The 22,065-nt window shown below is 43.8% G+C and overlaps 4 protein-coding genes across 6 annotated transcripts; 2 read left to right on the plus strand and 2 right to left on the minus strand.

The window, feature by feature from the left end:
* Nucleotides 1-225: 225 nt before the first annotated feature.
* LOC112891681 (probable thimet oligopeptidase) lies at nucleotides 226-7,063 on the minus strand. Its single transcript, XM_025958603.1, has 20 exons — nucleotides 6,831-7,063; nucleotides 6,390-6,511; nucleotides 5,931-6,094; nucleotides 5,421-5,511; nucleotides 4,754-4,933; nucleotides 4,499-4,576; nucleotides 4,177-4,257; nucleotides 3,915-4,007; nucleotides 3,636-3,716; nucleotides 3,377-3,539; nucleotides 3,156-3,276; nucleotides 2,742-2,814; nucleotides 2,330-2,437; nucleotides 1,948-2,045; nucleotides 1,804-1,849; nucleotides 1,391-1,487; nucleotides 894-967; nucleotides 719-823; nucleotides 555-635; nucleotides 226-468 (listed from the first exon to the last, which is right to left on the minus strand). Exons 1-20 carry the CDS (start codon nucleotides 6,949-6,951, stop codon nucleotides 358-360), a joined length of 2,088 nt encoding a protein of 695 aa, XP_025814388.1. The 5' UTR covers nucleotides 6,952-7,063; the 3' UTR covers nucleotides 226-357.
* Nucleotides 7,064-8,292: 1,229 nt separating this feature from the next.
* On the plus strand, nucleotides 8,293-14,746 carry LOC112893505 (protein PLASTID TRANSCRIPTIONALLY ACTIVE 10). Of its 3 annotated transcripts, XM_025960870.1 has the most exons (13): nucleotides 8,297-9,058; nucleotides 9,254-9,313; nucleotides 9,401-9,430; nucleotides 9,524-9,597; nucleotides 10,043-10,124; nucleotides 10,409-10,482; nucleotides 10,629-10,695; nucleotides 10,789-10,881; nucleotides 11,012-11,188; nucleotides 11,305-11,355; nucleotides 11,438-11,589; nucleotides 11,659-12,055; nucleotides 14,612-14,746. In XM_025960870.1, the coding sequence occupies exons 1-12, from the start codon at nucleotides 8,339-8,341 to the stop codon at nucleotides 12,050-12,052; spliced, it is 1,974 nt and encodes a 657-aa protein (XP_025816655.1). In that variant the 5' UTR covers nucleotides 8,297-8,338; the 3' UTR covers nucleotides 12,053-12,055; nucleotides 14,612-14,746. The 3 variants fall into 3 exon arrangements, with proteins under 3 accessions (XP_025816657.1, XP_025816655.1, XP_025816656.1); XM_025960871.1 differs by lacking the exon at nucleotides 14,612-14,746 and having other exon boundaries at nucleotides 11,659-12,309; XM_025960872.1 differs by lacking the exons at nucleotides 11,659-12,055; nucleotides 14,612-14,746 and having other exon boundaries at nucleotides 8,293-9,058; nucleotides 11,433-11,573.
* On the plus strand, nucleotides 12,834-15,865 carry LOC112893506 (uncharacterized membrane protein YuiD-like). Its single transcript, XM_025960873.1, has 5 exons — nucleotides 12,834-13,579; nucleotides 14,612-14,768; nucleotides 14,997-15,047; nucleotides 15,211-15,303; nucleotides 15,566-15,865. The coding sequence occupies exons 1-5, from the start codon at nucleotides 13,434-13,436 to the stop codon at nucleotides 15,623-15,625; spliced, it is 507 nt and encodes a 168-aa protein (XP_025816658.1). The 5' UTR covers nucleotides 12,834-13,433; the 3' UTR covers nucleotides 15,626-15,865.
* A 2,355-nt stretch (nucleotides 15,866-18,220) lies between these two features.
* Nucleotides 18,221-22,060, minus strand: LOC112893058 (2,4-dichlorophenol 6-monooxygenase). The gene is made up of 11 exons (XM_025960214.1): nucleotides 21,613-22,060; nucleotides 21,327-21,409; nucleotides 21,098-21,233; nucleotides 20,524-21,017; nucleotides 20,379-20,426; nucleotides 20,029-20,203; nucleotides 19,805-19,917; nucleotides 19,615-19,711; nucleotides 19,241-19,460; nucleotides 18,929-19,091; nucleotides 18,221-18,815 (listed from the first exon to the last, which is right to left on the minus strand). Exons 1-11 carry the CDS (start codon nucleotides 21,812-21,814, stop codon nucleotides 18,402-18,404), a joined length of 2,145 nt encoding a protein of 714 aa, XP_025815999.1. The 5' UTR covers nucleotides 21,815-22,060; the 3' UTR covers nucleotides 18,221-18,401.
* Nucleotides 22,061-22,065: the final 5 nt, after the last annotated feature.

The raw sequence follows: 22,065 nt of genomic DNA on the forward strand, positions 1-22,065 counted from the left end.
TTCAGAAACGTTCAAGTGAAATTTTATGTGCATGCCAAGTTATCCAGTTATCAGCTTTGATTTTGTAAAGCTTTGAAGCAAGACCTGTTAAAAAGGCATGCTTCGTGCTTAAATCAACAGACTTGAGATGAATGCTTGAAAGTATGTTAAGGTTAGGAAATGATGGTCTAAGCAGAATCTAGGCACAGCATTTTTGTATTCCTGCATAACTAAAGGGTCAATGAATGATGTCGGGTATCAGAATTGCACACAGATCATAATTGTCAGTCTGTCACGCAAAAAAGAACTCATCAGTCATCTGATCTTCAATGGTTACAGTAATAAAAAAAACTCTAATGGTTACATATACATGATCTCTCACAAACTGTTCCTTGTTCTGCTCCGAATAAAAGGTTGGAGTGATGGTTCTCTTCCTAGGTAGTCGGTTATTATCTCCAGTGAATCTTTTGAGCCTCCTGGAGCCAACACCTGCAGTGATGTGAGCGGTTTATAACAACTCACATGCGCATGCAATGAATTCAGTACAGAACGAATAGGAGGGCATTAGTCATTACCTTATTTCTGAATCGCAATCCTGCATGCTGATTGAGCAAGTCATCTTTAAATTTTGATACAAAGAGGTCAGCAGCAAAAACCTGCATAGTTCAGATAGATGTGTTTATCTAAGATTTCCAAATATGACAGAAGCATTATGCCTTAGGATTTGTATTGCACGAACCTCACTCCATATGTAACTGTAGCACACAGCATCATAGCCAATAGCAATACGAGGAAAGCATGAAGCTGGACTGGTCCCTTCCAATAAAGGTATACCCAACATTACCTGGAAAGTAGCATTTGCCATAATTGATCATAATTAGGACTATAAACAGTGAAGAAATCATTTTACGTACCTTGGGATGAAGCTCCTTGATTAAGTCATCAATATCCACATTCTCACTTGAATGTATTATCTGATCAACAAGGCCTAGTAAAGTGAAAACAATATGTAAGCTACTTCGTTGAATACAAATTTCTTACTAATTAACAAACATGAGCTAACAATAGGATACAAATCAAACTGTCTATAATTGACAAGAAGTATTAATTAGGTTTTTTTTTTGCCGGACAAGTTAACAACTTATCAGCTAGAACTTATTTCAGAGCATAGGTGGGAACAAAAGGAAAGTAATCTGTGTAGCAGAATGGTGAGTGGGCAGATAATTAATGGTCCATGCTGTTAACTGAAGTAAGAGAACGGACTGATGTTGACATGAAAAGCCAGCCAAATTAAGGTGGGATGTGTCAGTCAGACTGTTTTAGGACCTCAACCTCATTGCTTAGAGCTAGACAACATTTAAGACACAATACAATCACTCCATTTGATTTGGTAGATAGCTAAATGACTCACACAAAAGGATCTCCTGTTTCATTTTCAGGCCAGCAAATAAATCACGCCTCCTTTTCAGAGATTGGCAAGCTTCACTAGTTATGGATTTCGTAATGTCCTACAATGATAAAAACAGAGAATAATTTTTAGTGCTAATTTAGACAAGTCCTGACAGATTCGCAAGGACTTATCAAAGGATCAAATAACTATCACAATGCAGCATTATCATATAATGCTTACTTAGTATAACTAAGAATTCTTCACGCATGCAAGGTCGGAAATATTGCTTTTATCCATGGAGTTGTTTCAATCTTCTGAAATGACCGGATATTATTTACCAGTGTTCTTACATCTTTATTTTTTTTTTTGAAAATATGCAAGGCATGATAATAATTCCAACACATTAACAACGTATGCTAATTTAATTGCACAACCTGATGGAAGCCGGACATCATTTTCAGAGAAATGCTCTCATAGCACCTGAGATGAAAAGGTCGCATTACATATAAAAAATATCAGACTCAAATAGATTAAACACAAGTTTTTGCATGTAACCGAAGAAAAAGAGCTATGCCTACCAGTTCTCGAGTAGCAGGCTTGGAATTTCAGCGAAGTCACCCTCCAGTCGGAGAGCTGAAAATCTTGAAAAGGTGGCTCTGTTGGATATGTGATGGACCTGTGGGATATTGAGATCAGTGTGTCTATTCATTTAGTGTCAACAGATGTCAAGATATTTATAACAGAATCCTATTCCTTCTCTGAGGAAACCCACCAAAAGAAGTCATTTCACTGTGAAAAATTATTACAAGAACTTTCCAGTGTGGCAATATTTTGGTCAAAAACTTTAGCTTTGAGGGAGAATATTTTGTTAAAAACCTTAAAACTCAATAGGCAACTAATGCGTCAAAGTTCTATAACATTTTTGAAACAAAATACATTTGAGAAAGTTGATATCAATACCACATGGCTAAATTCATGGAATAGCCTGACAACTTCAGGGAACCGCAGCAATGCTGAATTCCCATCAAACTCTTTTGGACATTGAGATAATAGCACAGCAGCCGGAACCTGTCACCAACAGCCCAATAATAACAAGTATGAAATAATTAACCACATGAGTAGCTACAGAAGTACTTCCCACAGATTATAGATATTTTGAGTTTGTGATAGAACAATTACTTTTGAGCTGTTAACAATTTGACTGTATTAGATCTTATGTTAAATTTGCTTTAATATGAAACCTTAAAGGTTACAAGAGAAGTTAATAAGAAAATCCTTCGGATGACAGTGATTCTAGCAAAAAAAACAGTGATTATAGCAAGAAATTCATACTCTGGATGCACTATAATATACATGAGATTTTCCGAGTTACCTTACGTGTACCATCAGAACACAAGCATCCATTTTGAAGTGTCACAACACAAGTGTGGGCATACTTTCCTTCCCTGTGAAGCAAAAGAGGGTAGCTGATTAGAATTACCCTCTTTATGTATTTGTGTCTTATGTTGTGTTCCTTAATGGCTTTTGCATCTGCATTCAGTGAGGCTATTTTCTCCATCGAAAATGTTAGTGTGAGCCCCAGGAGTATTGGATTCCCTAATATACGTTTCGTCAGTTATGATGAACAGGGCAAAAGAGAAAGAAGCTACAGCAACTTGCACTGCATTTCTTGTATAAAAATGGATATACTTTCAGCATTTATATCTAATCAAATATGCATGTCATGTCATATTGTCATGAAACCTTGAAAATCATTAAAGCTTCGCTAGCATGCATTCGAACAAACCTGGCAAAGATGTCGAGAAAAAAATAACCCAAGAGATCACTTGAACTTGCATCCCAGACAGAAAACACACGAACTGTATCATGCCAAACCTCAGCATCCTTACTTTCATCAAATCGTAGTGCTTCATGAGAGAGAGAAAAAAATTAGAGAAAAATATATATGTGCTCATTCCTATGAAAAATAGAGGTTGGTAGTGAATTAGTTAATGGCTAGCATTTTACCGAATAGATCCTGAAACATCTTCAACATTCCAGATATGACCAGGCTAACAGGAAAGTATTGTTTAATTTCACCAATGTCAAGATCAACCTTGAATTCTTCAGCTCTTTTGATGTAGTACAACAAATCTTCCATGCCGACCTGAGCATTTCCTTCCTCCTTCATCTGAAATCAGAAAATCAGTAGCCACCATTCGATTTATTAATGAAAAGAGTTTGGTCGATAGAGAAATTAGAAGATAGAAAAGGCGCTTCTTAAAACCTTAAGGTCTTTGAGTATGCTGAGCTCTCTATTAGCTACATCACTTAACTGTTCTGATATCTCTTCCAAAAACTCTAAGACCTGCAAAAGCAAACACTTTGACATCTGTCGTTTTCCTAGTGTCATGTGAAACTGAGCATGAAACAATATTCATCAGCAAGCTGACTAGATCAGGATTAAAAAATTATACCGAGTTTGATATTGGAGGATGTGTTTAACCAGTCAGATTTAGCTAAAAAGAAAGAATCAAGCAGATTTCCCTTGCAGACAAGCACAAACCTTCCTTGATGTCCTTGGCATTCTGGGCTCAATAGCAAAATCAGCATAGTTGGCATACCCCAGCAATCTAGCAAACTTGTGTCTTAGCTGAACCTGAATATACACAGAAAATGAAACTGCAACATGTCAGTTCCAGTGCTCTGTCTGCACTGAAACTAATGAAAATAACAAAATGCCATAGATGCTATAAGATAAGGTGAAATCAGCGATTAAATGGCCATGTACTATGAAGTTACAGATGCAGATGGGCACTTGTGGTTACCAAATTTTCTAGGATGCCTAGATTATCCTTCCCACCTTTCTGTCCATAAGCAACAGCAATCTGCTTCCTGGTAGAGCCAACCTTGAAAAGGATGCGCCTAGTTAGCACCCAGTCATATATAAATTGATTGCAAAAATATGAATTGAACAACTGGCGAACAGTACACTTCCTAGCATAAACAAAAACCTCCACAGCATAAAATATTACTAGTTCTACCCTTTAAGTCAAATCAATGGTCATAGCTTATAAAACAGCCAACTGATCATTAACCATATGTAAGGAATGTCCAGTTGTGTGATAAAGCACAAGAGAGGGAACTGACCTTGCAGTGCTCGAGAATTGGAGTAACATGGTAACTAGTTAACGGAACCTTCAGCTTCCCTTCAGCCTTTTCCAGATCCTGAGTTGAAGAGTTTGAGTAAACCAGGATAGGAAAGTATAATATCATCATCTTTTTCATTCATTCATTCAAACTTCAGTTCAAGCATACAATAAGCAAAGATTATTTGAACCTTCCAAGGATTGCTTATTGTACTTTTTGAAGGTATGCTTGATTCAAGCTTATTCTCTAGCTTACCTTTAGGAACTCAAAGGGCATTCCAGCTAGCTCATCCTCGTTTAAAAGGAGGAATTTGGTGAAATCATTCAGATTTTGGAGATAGTTTAAGTTTAATTCATCTATATGGCATTTCAATTTCTCCATTTCTTTTCTCTTGCTCGGTGATAGTTTTACTCCGTTGCGCTCAAACTCTTTCACCTGTCAACCATAAATATAAGAACCAGCAAAATGATACTAATTAGTCAAAGCAATTTGGAAAATCTTCTTTGTGTGAATTGCAAATAGTATAATAGCAAGACACATCACATATCCTTCAGTAAATTTATAATTCACTAATTCTATGGTTTGCTTACAGCTTTGATACACCTTTTTTAATAAAAAAAGACATTAACATTTTATGATAATAAATCATTTCAGAAATTCAAATTCAAGAAGAAAGGGTACTGTAGATGCAAAGACACGTGAGGGCAAGAGAATATGCAACAAATAAGCATGTTCTAACGAGAGCAGTCACTAGCTAGATTATACCTACATGATCTATGTTCATAAGCAATATAAATAAGGACACGACAATTATAGCAAAATGATATTCAGGGTTAAGGTATTGACACCAGTTCATGTACAAACAATCAGTTGTCAGTCAGAACATGATATCAATTTTACATGTAGCAAAAAAATTATGTACCAAGCACTGGAGAAATCTTGTTGCTTCAGGACCTATTCTTTCACCTTTCACTGCGAATGCTTTTATTACACGATAAACATCCTCACGCTGCCTGATCACCTTGCAGGAAATAGCAAGACTCTTATATTACCAGTGCATTGGCTCAGGTAGAAGGGAACTTCACACCCTATTAGTATTGTTAGTCTTAATATATGCTGCATTACACTCGAGAAAATATATGCTGCATTACTTCTTAAACTTCATAAACATGCATTACTTCATAAACTTTACGAAACAAACCCAATCTGCTGGGTCACTGAAACTATGCCACAGATGCTCACTAGACCGAGCAAGTAGTATGAGTAGCACAGCTACCAAGTTACAAGCTATGCGCATGAATTTGTGTTACTACTTGATGTTATTTGACAATGGTACCTAATGTTACACTAATGTCAGTTAGGGAACATGCGTCCCTACGCCACATTTACATCCAAGTGAATGAATAGGAAATAGTAAGTAATAACATTGCACCTGCACAGCACAAAGTGAGAATCCAATCGTTTCTCTGCCTCAGCACTGGCTTTCCGAACATCCTCAGATGTTGATACCATCCTTGGGAGAACACAAGCTTGAACCAGAGGAAATTGCAGCGCATCTAACTCTGCCAGTGGTGCAACAACATTTGCAAAACTGACCTGCAAATACAACGTGTAACTGTTAGATAATTCTCAAGATTTGAGGGCTGTATGTGCTCATTGGACATTGTATTTTTTCTAAGGACAGCAAGCTACAAACATAAACATATATATATATATAAATAAATAAATATATACTTCCCTACCACTATATGGTTGTCTGAACATTAGAACTATATTTTTATACTGGTCAAATCACAAGCCCAATGCCACAAATAAGCTTCCATATAAAAGCTACATTCCACAAAACAGCGCCGTGAGTAAAATGCAGTGGCATAACAAGTTGCAAACATACTTTATCTAGGGGCACTGCAGCCACTGAATCATATGTTTCCTTCGCCTTAGCGATGATGCGGTCAGCTAATCTTTTAATCTCAGCTGCTGACAAGTTGAGTTGAGCAGTAAACCCTGGAAGCTCTGCAACCAATCAGAACATTAACCACTCAATTGAAAAACAGATCAATATTTTTTTAAGGTTCGCCTAAGAGTTAAAGTTTCGCTTCAATTGTAACATTAACCGCATACTTATACTGTTCTACATTTCACGAGGCAATTCTATAATCAAAGGGCAAAGTAATCGTGTCGTGTTAAGGCAAAAAACCATCAACATGTGCTACATTGGTACGATATTGAAGCAAAGCAGTAAAGACCTGTGCAGGTTGCTCAATTCCAGAGCATCGAATGGGCTTTGAGTTCACAAGCGAAGGGTGGGGCCGGGGGTTTTGCGGGTGCTCACCTTGTCGCTTCCTCCGGCGGTGGGCGGCTACGGCGGAGAAGGCGATGTTTAGGCCGACGGCGACTAGCGCCGCCGCGCCTGCGACGGCGATGAACTTGCGCTCCCGCCTCCTGGGCTCCATGGCGGAGCCCTGAGGGCTTCTAGAAGGTTCCAGAAAAGGGGCAGGCGACGAAGAGGAGAGGGGGAAAGAGGTTTTCGTGCGGCGGAGTGGCTGGGCGGCGAGGGAGACAAGCAAACGGTAGCAGCGGCTGAGCCAGCGAGCGGAGGTCACGAAGATATGCAAGATCTGGCCGGTGGTTTCCGCGTGGACGGCTGGATTTGGAGGGAACTTTTGGCAGCTTTCATATGCAGCGCATTCACCTCGTGAATCTGCCTTCAAAACTCAAGAGACTGGATTGGCAGTTCTTAAAATTTACAAAATTATAAAGTCACGCAAGAGGTGCTTTCGCGGGCTGCTGGCTCGAGAAGTTCTCTCTTAGCTAGAAGACCCGGATTTGAATCCTCCTTCCTTCTTAATTCAAAGCATCACTAAAAAAATAACCGAAAATAACAATATTAATGTTGAATGAACTAATCGGGAAGAGGTAAGTAGGGTGCTTCTAACTGCTACCCTCTCTTAAAATAGAGCAACTTTTAGATTTAGTCAAAGTCAAGTATTTTCATCTTTGATTTATAATATCTGAAAATAGTTATTTTTAAATACAAAATATCACACGTTATGATAGTTGGTTTCGTTATTAATAAACTAATATTATTTTTGTGTTATCAATACCATCTATAGTTAAAGTTTAAGAGGTTTCACTTAAAAAGTTTAAAAGTAGTTCTGGGATTGAGGAAGTATCACGTAGGCAGTATTATTTTCTTTAAGCAATATTTTTTCTCAGTACAAACAGTTTTGAATAGTGTATCAATACAAATACGATGATTACTGTATCAAATAGGTTATAATTTTTTTAAGCACCATAACAAAGTTGAGTTAATCCATATTTATATCGTCCAACCTTTAAATGAAAAGTTACTCATAGTAGTTATTTGTAGGGATATAAAAGGATAGTTTTGGATTAACTTCCTACAATCCTACATCATTTTGTTCCACTTTTCTTGCCTTGGATCTAGATTTTGTTCCACTGTACTACAATGCTTGCCACCGAGTACTTTGCTCCTATCAATGGACCTGAGCTCAGCATTACTACTTTTTTTAGGGCATTAAAATTACTAAATTGGAGTGTACACATTCCTTCATTTCGACGATGAATTGAATTGGATTGGCAGAGGTGCATGTGTGAAGAACCCAGGACTACTATAGTCTTTTATCACGCACTCTCGATCCAATTCAATCGATTTCACGAATTTTCGTTCCGGAGAATTTTAACAATTCCAACGACAAGATTTACGCACGGCACCGACATGTGGGTCACCATCCGCACCTTATCCTCCCCTCGCCCTCGTCTCCCTTAAACCCCGTGACGACACGGCGACCGTTCCGTGCTCCCAAAACCCAACCAAAAATGGCGACCACCCCGCCGGCCGCCGCTACCTTCCTCCACCACCACCTTCCCCTTCCCAGCCTCCGCCCCAAGACCCTGCTCAGAACCCGCCTCCGCCGCCTCGCCGCATCCATCAGCCCCTCGCCTCCCGATGAGACCCCCGCCGCCGACCCGCCGGTCATCCCATCGATCAGCATTGAAAACACCGAACCCGAAGAGGTTGCCCGCCGCCGCAGCTGGGTTGAGCACGGCTGGGCGCCCTGGGAGGAGGTCATGACCCCGGAGGTCGCCTTCGCGCGCCACAGCCTCAACGAGGGCGAGGAGGTGCCGCTCCAGTCGCCGGAGTCCCTCGAGGCCTTCCGCATGCTTACGCCGGCCTACCGGAAGAAGGTGGAGGCTGAGGCGGGGTACATCGAGCGCCTCTTCGCGACACGCGACACGCCCGAGCCCCTTGAGACGACGTGGGCCGGCAGGCTCCCGCTGCGGCTCGTGCCGCCGCGGGACTGGCCTCCGCCCGGCTGGGAGGTGGACCCGGACGAGCTGGAGTTTATAAGGGAAGCGCACAGGGAGGCGTCGGAGAGGCTGGACATGGAGGCGGCGGCCGCGGCCGGGGTGACGAACGTGGAGAAGCTGGAGGACGCGCCGAAGGATCTGGCGCTAGATAGATACAAAATGTTTCTGAAGCAGTATAAGGAATGGGTGGAGGCAAACCGGGATAGGTTGGAGCAGGAATCCTACCAGGTATAATCGTGCAGTTTCATTGATGACATTGCAGAATCTTGTGCTTCGTTCTACCTAGGACTTGCTTTTTATAATGATCCTTCAAACCATTAAGCTAGTTTTGGTTGTTATTTGTGTACGCAATTGGATTAGAATTAAGTTGAACATGTCATGTCACCTCATAACCTTATACCTTGTTTATTTCCATTGTGCCAGTACGACCAGGATTACTACCCTGGCAGAAGAAAAAGAGGTAAGGACTACAGAGAAGATATGGTATGTTCATTAGCTCTTGAATGTTCTGTGCATACATTTCTCAATTTGTTTAGTTATGTTGTTGATTTATTGTTTGCCCTCATGCAGCATGAACTTCCATTCTACTATCCTGGACAGGTTATGTTCGATCATTTCTACTGTAGTTTTTCTTTTCAGCAGGTTTAGACTCGTTCTAACCATTTTATGAATGGCTTGATGCACCTCCTGCAGATTTGTTATGGGCAAGTGACGACCGTTCACCTCTATCAGGGAGCCTTTGTGGACATCGGCTGTGTCCATGATGGGTATGTACTTTGAGTCCTGTATAACTATTAACTTGGTGTACCTGCTTTAATGAAAAACAGAATGTAAGGGATTATCCTTTCTTCTATGCTAATGCAAAACCACTATACTTTTGGTGTAGCATGAGATGGCTACCTGCTCATTCATGTGTTCAAAAAATTTGTTGTCATGTTTTCTTGCTATCATGCCTGTAGTTGTGATCTGTGAACTGCATCAAAACATCAATACATGATATCAGCACTCTCCACTGATCAGTGATGACTGATGAGTGAACCCCCCCCCCCCCCCCACACACACACACAGCCACACAGCCACATGCTTCTCTTTACTTTTTTGAAACAGTCTTCTGTTTCAAAGCCTAGATTTCTTTCTTTTTAGAGCCACTGGTAAACCGTATAATCTGGTTTTCTTATCATGTGTGGCATTTACAACTCATAATGTGTTCAGGTGGGTGTCGATAAAAGGAAATGACTGGTATTGGATTCGGCATCACATCAAGCCTGGCATGAAAGTATATGTGGAGATTCTGGTAAATGATCTTCGTGCTTCGAGTAATATTTCAAAGATACCTGCTTGCACTGTTTAGGGTAAAGGAATAGGGATACTCTAGTCTTGTTGCCAAAAAAAGAGAGGATATCTCAGTTGCACCTTTTCATCTACCAAAGAGCGTTTTGGCATTGTCCTTTCTTCCCCCAAAAAGTTATATTTTGTTTTCTATTTTCTTTTTTATTCTCTTTCCTGCTTAGAGCAATCTGTGCCACTTATGTTCTGGAAGTTTATGCCTCTTGGTAACACCTACCTATTACTGTGCAGGCCAAACGAGATCCCTACCGTTTCCGCTTTCCACTTGAAATGCGATTTGTATATCCCAACATTGATCACCTAATGTGAGTACCACTACAATCCCAATTGTTTTGGGCATCGCTTATTTGGTCCTGGCAGTATGAATTTTTTATGCCATTCGCCGTTACTCATGCTTCAGTTTATTTCCACTTGACTGATTCCTATTGTCCTATTTTCTTTCTGGCTACAGATTCAATAGATTTGACTTTCCACCAATATTTCACCGCAAGGAGGATACTAACCCAGAGCAGTTGTGGGTGAGAATTAACTTCTACTTTTGTTATTCAGTTTTCTGCTATTTTGTTAGGTTTAATAATGTGTGTGCATCTAACCTTTTTATTTACTGACAGCGTGAAGGTGGACGGCCACCCATTCCTAGGAAAAAACCTTTAAAGGATATGGAAAAGGAACCTTTGGTATCAGATCATCCTTTTGTTGATACGGTAATTTACAAGAATCCCAACCATATGCCTCTGACTGCATGGCTAGTGTTTTACACCATTTTATAGCGTTCCTGGCTTGTTTTCTTTTATTGCCATCAAATAGTTTCATCACATTCTTCCTTTTTTTCAGCTTTGGGAATGGCATAATGCAGAGCAGATGATTTTAGACTACGAGGAGCAAAATCCAGATAAATTCAAGGATACAACATATGAGTCCACAGTTGATGCATCCTCATTCGATGAAGAAAACAGAGTTGAATACACTGAAGGATATTTTAAAGAAACACGGCTAAAAAAGAAAGTTGTGGTATGTAATCATGTGTAGCTCCCAGTTACCATCTTTGGATCATTGCAGTTGCATGATTATTTAGCTGTAAGTAAAATGATCCCCGAATGACATCCTGTTCTGACCTCTTATGTTAGAATGTAAACATCAAAGAACTTGATCTTGATGCTGCTCGTGCTGAGCGCCAGGTACCTCTTTTTCCATAACCCAACCAAATTTCTTTAATGATTCACCACTCGTTAATTTCAACGCTGACCTTGATCAGTGCAGCTGATAAAAAGACTTAAAAAGGAAGCAGAGGAAAGAGGAGAGCAGTACAAAGTTGGGAAGCTCCGACGCAACAGAGAAATGGATGAGTATGATCTGATGCAATGGCGGCGTTCATTTGAAGAAAGGGAAGCCCTTATCAGAGACATCTGTTGGTAAGTCTACTACTACCTGTACAAGTTTGATCACACCTAGTGCATTGGTGCTAACTCCTAAATTGGCAGTCGGAAAGCCCTTGGTCTTCCTATTGAGGAACCTGGGCGATATGATGTAGACGAGGCAGAGGTCTATGGGAAGGATTACTATGACCCAGAGAAGCCAATGTACCGCTATGACTACTGGGGAGAGCCCAAGAACACCGAGAAGACCAGGCTGGAGCGGGACGTGGAGCGTCACAACCAACAGGTTGTTGGAGACGCAAAGAAATGGTGCGAGATGTCGTACGATGACTACATCCGCAAGAAGCTGTGGTTGGAAGCAGCTGAAGCAAGGGAAAGGCAGAGAAAAGCATCGGAGCCACAAGAGGAGGAAGAGGAGTACGACGACGGGATGGACCTGGACTTGAAGAAGATGACCGATCCTCGCGCCCCGCATAACCGGTTTTACATCACGAAATGAAAGGTTAGGCGTGCCACAGCTTAGATTTAGTGCAAGAGATGTGAATATTTGATATAGCTTTGTGCCTGCTTTGAAATAGTAAGAAATTAGGCTGCAGGCTTCCTTGGCTCAGCCCTGGCTGCAGCTATAGCACTCTAATAATAGTAGAAGCTGGAGATCATGCTTGTTTGCCTGGTCAACGGTTGAAGTTGTGAATTGACAATTTTTTTGGCCATCTTCTTCTGATTAATGACAATCTCCACTGGTAGAAATTTAAAGCAAGGTTTCAGTCAACTTGTCTAAGTGCAAAGAAACCTAGCTGAATGATTTCGGGATGGTTTCCAACTTGAGTTATGTTTAGGACTAAATAACCTGATGGTTGGTTGGACTGAATCTATCGGCGCGTGTTGAATACAGAGACCATAACCACGTCTAGCATTCTCTTTGTTGACCTGACCATGCGCTCGAGCTGATGATCCCCACTCTGGTTGTGGTTGGGCGACTTGATCAGCAGCGGACGAGCAGCTCTGCGTTCCCACGTCGCGATTAGGATAATCAAACCGTCTGGTTTATGCGTGAAGCTTTCGTGCAAGTGTTACGACCGTTGCGTGGCTGCAAATGTTTTGCAGCAAAGATTGGCCGCAAGCACCACGACCCTTTCTTTCCCTCCCAGTTGCAGCGACTGTACCCATCAGCATGTTAGATTGACAGTTGTGTTGCTGATGAGCTGATCCAGTGCATGATTCACCATCCTTGCTGTGGTCCAGCAGAGCATCTTGGGCTTGTTCTTGCAGCCGAGCCATCATCGCTGCAACGCCCAGACTGGGACGGTGAAACTTGCTATATTTTGTAGCCTTGGCACCGTAACCTGCCGTTGTTTCTTGTTGCTTTCGCGATCACGCAAGGGGAGGGACGTGACAGCCTAATACGCCCGGCCGGATCCACCGGGTCGCCAAATAAAATTCTGGACCAGCAGCCGGAGCTTGCTAGCTACAGCACCTTGCTCATTGGCATATTCGCCCGGAGCCGGAGGCTTCCCGTTTGATGCCTCCTCCCTTCTCCAATCAGAGAGAAAATTTCAGAGCCCACGTCCAATAAAGAGAGGGAGTTCGTCCGTCTATCGGAGGGGTGTTCGCTCCCTCCAGTCTTCCGCCGAGCAGAGCAGCAAGCAAGCGCAAATCCAGCAATAGGAGCAGAGCAGCGGCGGATCGCCGTCGCCATTGGTGCGGTGCACGGCCGTGCGACGCAAGGAGGAATTTTTAGCGAGCGAGGAGCGCGGGGACGGGCTGTATATATAGCGAAAGGGGCGCGCGCTCCGGTCCGGTAACGCGCCGCAGGGAGGGGGGCCTGGGCAGGATTAGGCAGGGCCGCGCCGTCCATCCAGGAGCCAGGGACTTCGGCCATGGGGGACGGGGGTGCTGCCGACGACGGCTCCTCCCCGCCGGCGGCCGCGGGATTCTCCTACCTCGCCGTCTTCCACAACTACCCCCTCGTCGCCGCCCTGCTCGGATTCGCCATCGCGCAGTCCATCAAGTTCTTCGTCACGTGGTACGTCCCATGGCGTCTCTTCTCCTCCTTGCCTTACCTTGGAACGCCCGGCGGGTGTCTGGCCGCGGAATCGGGCGCTGGCGTCATCGGATCCGCGAGCAGTTCCGATGGTCAAAGCTGCCGCCTCTTGGCATTGTTCGCATGTTCCGTTTACTGGAGAGCCGAGCGTAACCGTTCCATTCCTCCAAAAAAAAAAAATCTCTGCCTAGAGCTAGAGGAATGGTAGATTGGAAATGTAATGGCCTCCTACATGATGGATTTCCTTGAATTTTGGATGGTTTTGGTGAAGTAAGCTGGAAGCAAGAGGAATTCGCCTTGATCTGGTCAAAATCAGGGAAAATTGCATTTGAAAAAAATAAAAATCAAGGAGAATTGGTGGGTCTCTGTTTATTCCGGGGTGCCCTTTGGATTGTTCGTTTAGAATGCATCGATAGAGTGCAGTCTGCTGTCTGTGTACACCCTTGTACATTTGAGTCTGTACTGGTAGAAGTAGGACCTGCCGTTGTGGAATTCACATATGGTACTGTCGCATTTTGAATGGCATGTTTAATTCAGAGATCCTTGATCATTTCACCAGAAATATATACAGGATAACAGGACGAAGCAGGGCGACAATTTTTTTTCAAAAAAAAGAAATTTAAATTCTCCACATTGGCTCTGGACCTTGATTCTGATCTCTGATTTCCAATTACATGGTCAAGGAGCTCCTGAGTCCTGAGTGATGTTCTTTCAACGGTACAGCCACAGCAGGGACAGTCACACAGAGTTCTTTTTATGCTTGCACACAAGAATGTCCTATTTGGTTTGTCTTAGAGATGTGTGGCATGACCTATTTTAACGTTTAGTTTGGCAAAAGAATGCTTTTGTATAAAGGGCCATTTCTTTTCTTCTCATATTTGCCCCATAGTTTTTTTATATTGATAGATAAGCCTTGTGTAAGATCAGCAATGAATCTTGCCGTTTCAAGTCTGAATGTGTTTATACAGTCTCCCATGCTGCAGTAAGTTTTATTTATCCTTGTTTTGAACAAAGGTACAAGGAAAACAGATGGGATCCTAAGCAGCTTATTGGCTCCGGCGGTATGCCATCATCACATTCTGCCACGGTTACAGCACTAGCAGTAGCGATTGGATTCCAAGATGGTTTTAGTTGCTCCCTCTTTGCAACAGCAGCTATATTTGCAAGTGTGGTAGGTTATCAGTTATCCATCCCAACCCCTTTTCTTCTGTAGATGTTTTGCTTCCTTCACGATAGAAGAAAATGAGCATTTATATTGTTGTTGCTTGGAAGCGATTTCCATTTTTGAGTCAGATGTTATGGTGTTGAGTGCGGGCATTGCGCACAAATTTATGCTGACTTCCTTTCAGTTCATTCCAAATGTTGGGGTCTCAGAAATTTCCATTCTGTGACTTGGCAGGTGATGTATGATGCTTCTGGTATCAGATTGCATGCTGGAAAGCAAGCAGAGGTATGCAATAACTCTTTGCGAGTCATCTCTACTGTTGGTTCAGTAGCTTTTCTATATTATTAACATACATCGTTACAACCCTGTGCTAGATCTGTATGTATTATGATAAGATTAGTGTTAAGCTCTGTGCTTATGTTGGACTTCTGTTTTCTCAAATTGTCAGGTATTGAATCAAATAGTTTGTGAACTTCCTTCTGAACATCCCTTGTCTGAAACAAGACCACTGCGAGAACTTTTAGGCCATACACCGACCCAGGTTTGTTCAGATGTCCTTTTCTTGTGCATCTTATTGTTCTTCGGCAAAATGAAAGTGATGGCTTATTGGCACTGTGTTTACGTGGATGCCAAGTGAACCTCAAAGTGGCCGTTCCCACGTCACGATACCCCCATTTTACTTGGCAATCTGCTAGCAACATCATGCAGCTTCGTCAGCACCACTATGTTCTTGTGGCATGCATTCATGAACTACCTTTTTTTTTAATATGTTGCTGACTTCTTGAGTGTTAAATTGCTCCCAGGTGGTTGCTGGCGCGTTGCTTGGGTGTGCAATAGCCACAGCAGGACAATTATTCATTTGAATTTTGAAGGTGCAGCAGAACTGTTGTAGCATTTGCAGGGACTTGAGAAGAAGTTTCTCTAGTGCTCTGCTACTTTAGGTATTGGTAAGATTTGCAAATCCGTGCTTTAGTGTTGTTGAAGGTTGAAGCTTTGGTGGCACATGATTGTATGCCAAGGTGATGTTCGCAGGGTTGTTGTACAGAACACTTGTTCGATAACTTCATGGTTATTGTGAAATCTAAATGTGATTATTTCGGCGATGATTTGTGACCACTAATTTTCTGTTTCATCAATTCATCGGCTCCCACAGGGAGCTAATTTGTTCTTCAGTATTTGAATTTGGAATCACCTGTACTCCGGGACCATGCAAGCATTTGATCAAACGATGTGATCATGCCAGATTGCCAGTAGCATAGTCACAATATAAGATGGGATCTTTCTCTGTTTTTCCCTTGAGATCACGATTTATGTTAAGGTGAGAAAAGGGATAAACAATAAGAGTTCACAGGGAGACAATTACAGCAGGAAGACGTCATTAAGGGTATGATAAGTTCTTTGTACTCTAATAACTAGGCAACCCCCTATGGATTAGTTGGAACTCGGAAGTAACCAGAATGCTTTGTCCCCCTTTGGAGCTTCATCAAGTTTTTGCAGTTCATAACTCCCATCCTTCACATCAAACACTTGCAGGGAATTGTTGCGATCGAACATGAAGTACACCCGGTTCGGCAGCAGCCCACACTCGCTGGCAGAACATGATGCACCGAAGTAGAACTGGGACAGAAGAAACGCACGGCCGCCAAGATCGGAGACGCCTGCACCACCGCCGTCTCGAGAAATCCATCTTGTGAACGCCAACTCTATCCATCTCGTCCCCGCCCTCGTAGGGCGAGACGAAGAGCAGGCGAACCATGTAGAGCTCGCCGTCGGATTCCACAAGGAATATCCGGCACGGATGCTGCTCGCTGTACCCGTAGCTGCCGTCGGGCGTGACCGTGTCGTCAATGGTGATGGCAGTGAGCACCGGATAATCATGGCTGCTGAAGTCGATGACGCGCTTCTCTTTCGCGCTGCAGCCGAAGTAGAACTTGCCGCGGATAGCTGCGATGGAGCAGATGACGTCCTTCTCGATCTGGTCTTCTTCCCCGTACGTCCGGGTAGGGTAGGACGCGTGACCCAATGTCGCTGCTCGCAGGGTTGTAGAGGAAGGTGGCCATGGTGTCAACTAGCAGCAGGCCTCGTGCGGTCGGAGTGACGATCTTGTTCCGCAGAACCTCATCCGTGTCGCCGCCGGCGACGCGCTTATGCTCGGACAGGCTGAACAGCATCGTGGAGCGGCTGTCGTAGTCGTGGAAGACAATGCAGGGCAGGTCCAGCCTCGGCGTCAGCAGCTGCTTCTATGTGCTAGGAAGATTTGGATCTCTCAATTGCCTGGGCTTGGGTTTGGGATCTACAGTATTCTACTAAATAGGTCAGATGAGATCGTAGCTGAGAAGCCATCGATTCTCTCTCTTTTGAGTTCTTTCTATTATTCTTTTTCTCCTTTGAGTTCTTTTTATTTATTATTTATTTCTATAAAGGTGTTTGATTTAGGATTTACGATCTAGAGCGTATGCATGGACCTTGCCACTTGCCAGTTGAGACTACTGATTGGGCCCGTAGCAGATGTGGGGCCTGCATGAGTGGGGAAGTTGATTAATTTTGGGCATATCCACTTGACCACCGTCTCCGCCCACGAAGGTAACTAAAAACTCTTCTTCGTATCTACTAGTACAGGATGGCCATTACCAGAGCAACCAAAAACACACTCTTCACTCATCAGCATGAATCGGAACGTCAATTGGTCAAAAAAAAAATTGTAGTAACAGATAACAGCACGCCCCTAGCTAAATACTAATCCCCATTTGGATCGCTAGCAAGCAGCCAGAATGCTTTGTCTACCACGGGAGCTTCGTAGAGTTTGTGCACATCAAACACCTGCAGGGTGTTGGTCCGAGGACAGACGAAGTAGACGCGATCCAGAAGCAGCCCATGGTCGTCACCCGAGCACGACGCGCCGAAATAGAACCGGGGCAGAGGAAACGCACGGCCGCCAAGGTCACGCACGTTGCGAAATCCATCCGGTGAACGCCTACCTTACCGATCTCATCCCCGCCCTCGTACGCCGAGACGAAGAGCAGACGGACCATGTAGAGCTCGCCGCCGGATTCGACAAGGAAAATCAAGGCGCGCTCCTCGTCGTACCCGTAGCTGCCGTCGGCCGCCACCGCGTCGTCAACCGTCATGGCTGCTGAAGTCGAGCACCCGCAGCTCGGTTGCCCTAGCGTTGAAGTAGAACTTGCCCCGGCACGCCGCGATGGGGCAGATGAACTTCTTCTCGATCTGGTCCTCTTCTCCGTCCGGGTACGGGTAGGGTAGGACGTGAGGACCCAATGTCGTATTCGTACCTGTTCTCAGAGGAAGGTGCCCCGCGTGAAGGTAGCTGCCGTCTCTCCAGGCGAGCCTGCGAGCAAATAGACTTCCGAGGCCTCTCCGCCTCGTAATCCCAAAAGCTGAGTTTGAGAACTTGAGCTCAAGTTCTCAAAAGCTCAAAGAAAAAAAAAAGCACAGATATGTTAACTCCACCAAAAACAACCTGCATAGGGATCAAATGTGTTCACCATCATCCCAGTCCCAGGTGCATGCCAACAATTACTTGAATGCAATTCCCTATTGGTTATAATCACAACAACAGGTTCTTTGCTATACTAATTAAGTGACACCGTAAAACTCAAGTCAGACAGTGAATGAAAGTCCCTACACCTGGTGACAATTTAGGCACAGAATTTGAGAAAAGACTCCCCTAACCTCTGAATCAGCGTCTCTCACCATGTCCCATTCCGTTCTCCATGCTATGTGCTCATCAGGCCTAACCAGAATGATATTTTTCCTGCTAATCCGACACATCTCCCACCATGAATTACCAGATACCCTAGGCAATTCCTCGACATTGACATAGGTCGTCCAGGGAGCTAGCTCAGATCTGCTCTCCTCCACTTCCACATCAGCAGAGCCTTGAGGCCACATGACACATACTTTGACTGACAGCTTGAACTCATCTGCTACCTTGAGGGTAGCACGGGCGACCTCATATGACTCTTTCAGTGGTGCGATGATGAGAACAAACTCAAGTTTATCCATACTTACCAGGTCCAGTGTTGAGAGCACACCCTGCAAGAACCGATCACAGTCGAGACTTGAGAATGTAAAAAACAGTAGAGGAACAGCCAAAAAAAAGAAGTGTATGGGTGTATCTGTTAGGTGCGAGGGACAAACTCACAGACCTCACTCGAAGCAGGCAGTGCTCTTACAAGCATGTGGGGTAGCCGCGAACCAACCTTAGCGGATGGGATGTACTCTCTTGATGCCCTCTTAGAATGCTTTAGTTTTACTCCTTTCCGAGTCTTCTGACTGCAATGTTCAGCAACTAGTGCTCCTTCTTCATAGCTGAAGGCACACAAATAAGATCATCTCAAGAAAATTTGCATATCTCCATGATCTGAGAATATTCCTGCCCTGCTTTGTTGTCCCAGTAACTAAAGTGAAAGAAAAGAAAAACAGATCCTTTTGAAGTGATCGGTTGTAACGGGACTAACCAGAAGCCAAGATCCTCTGCAGGGAACTGCAGCTGCAGACTTTTTCCTTCATCAAGAATACTTCTCAGTCTTGCTAATCTCAAGGACCCAAGGGGATTTTTCTCATTCAGAATATAATCTGATACTTGTGCCCGACCAATGGAAAACAACCCTTCCAACACTGCCTTCTGTACATTTCTCGGAATGATTGATCCTAGGCTTCTGTTGATAACTTGATGCACTGACAAATGCGTGCAGAGAATACATATATGAGATGAGAAGGGGCAGATAGCAATGTACATAAATAGTTGCATATGCTGTCAATATTTGTGTTTGAAAATAAATAAATAAAGATAAAATGGCCACTGCTGTCATTCAGGCACAGGACATTGTACCTGAGTTTGCAACAGTTGGATCAAGACCAAGGCTTGCAGGAATAGACATTGCTGCTTTGAAGTTATCCACACTTAGTTCAGTATTGAAAATTGCAACCTGCAATAAGCATGGAAGTATATGTCACTAAATTAATGCTATATTGGAGACACTGACATGGAATGAATAGAAAGCCTGTGAGAAGGGTCTAACAGGTCGACGCTCCGATTCATAAGTTTGCAGTATTGATGGTGAAGCAACACCGTTCAGCATTAAGCCCAATTTCCATGCCAAATTATGTGCATCCTGAACACCAGTGTTCATTCCTATAAAGAAATCAGCATATGCACGTTTCTGAATGTTGGACTTCATATGCATAGTAAGGCAAATTAACATGGCAAATATTTCAGTATCAAAGTTCAAAGTATCCCACTAACCAAAACCACCGGCAGGAGGAAAACGGTGAGCAGCATCACCAACAAGGACTACACGATTGTTGCAGCTGATGTACTTTTCTGCAACTTCAGCATGCATCGCCCATGGCTTTATATCTAAAACCTGAACATCTGCTGGCTCCCATCCAACTAATTTGACAATAATTTGCTCACATACCTAGAAGGACAAGTAAACATTAAATGATAAAATGAAGCCGGGATGCATGTATACCCATCAAATTTACTCTGTAAATTCATCTATGCATAGCATATTCAAGTGTTCAAGTGTAGGAATAAGTTGTTTCAAGAACACTACAGCACGAGTACTAGAATCAAGGATAGAATGAGATCACCTTAGCGCTGAATTCTTCAAACATCTGCTGAGGAGGATAAAATGGAATCTGAGAACAAAATATAGGGTAGAATTAGTGCACATATGAGGATTATATAAATTGCACGTGGATCGTCTTAATTCCAACACGATAAAGGTTCACATACCTGCAATACAAATTCCCCATGCTCCAGGTCATGTGCAACCAGCACACCAATTGCGCCCGGATTGAAAACAAAGAATAGCATCCCAGGCCTCTGACTGGATAAATATCTACCTAGATCTCTGCTAAGAAAATGTACACTGACCAGTTTCTGCAAGTCCCTTTCACCCTCCATAGAAATGCCTGCCAATTCACGCACTGTGCTTCTTGCACCATCTGTCCCTAGTAGCATACCACAGTGTAGCTTTCTCTCTAGTATCCTCCCCCCATTGTTAACTGATGTTCCAATCAAAATGCCCTCATCAGTCTGCTGAAGGGATGTGCACTCATGCCCCATCAATATCTTGCTTTCCAGCCCCACATCCTGTGTTGAATTACCAATCTCACTGGGAAAGCATGTCTGGAAACCAATACCTTCCAGCTTCTTGAGTAACAAATCAACTAATTTGTACTGCGAGAAGTGTGCAACCGATATAGGACTAATGACCTTGTCAAAATCTGCCAAAAGTAGTCGTCAGACGACATATGCAGAGAGGTGCAAGACATCAAATGCTCGACATCAGAAGAACTGAACTGGCCTTCCTGCTTCATGTGATCAACCGATCCGAGAACGGAACCGGAGAGTGAAGTACAGTAGACGAACTTCCTCCACAAATCAACTGGTGGCTGGGACCTCTCGATGTCCCCAGCCAAGCCATCCAACTTGCGGAAGATCTGAAAATGACAGCCACCCGTGAAATCACCACCCAAAACAACACACATAAAGCTTAAGTAGCAACGTTGGGGTGCGTTAGTAAGCATACACACCTCCATTGTGCGGTTGTTGATGAAGTGCGCTCGGGGGTGCCGAGTGAACTCCACATTCTTCTCTATCACCGCGCATTTGATCCCTGCAGGATTTGAATAAAACGAGTAACTGCATCAAAGGCTGCCGGTCTTCACAAGAATTTCCACGACTCCTCCCATAACCTAAGCAGCTAAGCTCATTGAACCACTAAGCAGTCATCCAAGCAAGCACAGCTCAACGCTGCCGCCTACTACTTTAGAAGCACGATTCGGAACCGGTGATGCGCGAGGGGCACGAGGCTCTTACCGAATTTGGTGAGGAGGAACGAGAGGTAGAGCCCGACGGGCCCAGCTCCGACGATGAGGACCGGCAGATGCGGCGCGTCGCCTCGGCGTCCCCCGCCGGCGAGGGACGAGAAGGGTCGGTGCTGACGGCGGCGGAGCCACCAGATCGCGCCCCGGTGCGCGGCGAAGAGGCGCCCGCGCCCGCCGCCGGCGATTGACGGCATCGAAGCGGTCGGTTGGGCCTTCGGCGTCGGTGGCGCACTGGCGCCGCGGCGGGTGAATGGGCTACTTGACTACTTACCTGCTAGAGGGGTTTATGGAATTATGGGTTTAGAAGGTGGACACGACTGCACAGTAGGGCGGCACCCGTGAACAAACTTCAAAAGATGTCCTTTGATCTGATCGCAAATGACACTTGACAGACACGGAGCTAAGATCAGCAGCTTTTTTTTTCTTTTTTTCGATGGGTTTTTTT

Source organism: Panicum hallii, chromosome 5 (genome assembly GCF_002211085.1).
Source record: "Panicum hallii strain FIL2 chromosome 5, PHallii_v3.1, whole genome shotgun sequence".
Lineage (NCBI taxonomy): Eukaryota > Viridiplantae > Streptophyta > Magnoliopsida > Poales > Poaceae > Panicum > Panicum hallii.

Coding starts and splice junctions, on each gene's coding strand:
- LOC112893506 (XM_025960873.1), top strand. CDS start 13,434: ATGGGGGACGGGGGTGCTGCCGACGACGGCTCCTCCCCGCCGGCGGCC. Junction 14,769..14,996: donor CAGCTATATTTGCAAGTGTG/GTAGGTTATCAG, acceptor GTGACTTGGCAG/GTGATGTATGATGCTTCTGG. Junction 15,304..15,565: donor TAGGCCATACACCGACCCAG/GTTTGTTCAGAT, acceptor AATTGCTCCCAG/GTGGTTGCTGGCGCGTTGCT.
- LOC112893505 (XM_025960870.1), top strand. CDS start 8,339: ATGGCGACCACCCCGCCGGCCGCCGCTACCTTCCTCCACCACCACCTT. Junction 9,598..10,042: donor ATCGGCTGTGTCCATGATGG/GTATGTACTTTG, acceptor TAATGTGTTCAG/GTGGGTGTCGATAAAAGGAA. Junction 10,125..10,408: donor AAGTATATGTGGAGATTCTG/GTAAATGATCTT, acceptor ATTACTGTGCAG/GCCAAACGAGATCCCTACCG.
- LOC112891681 (XM_025958603.1), bottom strand. CDS start 6,951: ATGGAGCCCAGGAGGCGGGAGCGCAAGTTCATCGCCGTCGCAGGCGCG. Junction 3,717..3,914: donor TGCCAAGGACATCAAGGAAG/GTTTGTGCTTGT, acceptor TTGCTTTTGCAG/GTCTTAGAGTTTTTGGAAGA. Junction 2,438..2,741: donor GTTCTGATGGTACACGTAAG/GTAACTCGGAAA, acceptor TGTTGGTGACAG/GTTCCGGCTGCTGTGCTATT.
- LOC112893058 (XM_025960214.1), bottom strand. CDS start 21,814: ATGCCGTCAATCGCCGGCGGCGGGCGCGGGCGCCTCTTCGCCGCGCAC. Junction 21,410..21,612: donor GTTCCTCCTCACCAAATTCG/GTAAGAGCCTCG, acceptor CAAATCCTGCAG/GGATCAAATGCGCGGTGATA. Junction 19,918..20,028: donor TCCTCCTGCCGGTGGTTTTG/GTTAGTGGGATA, acceptor ATTTCTTTATAG/GAATGAACACTGGTGTTCAG.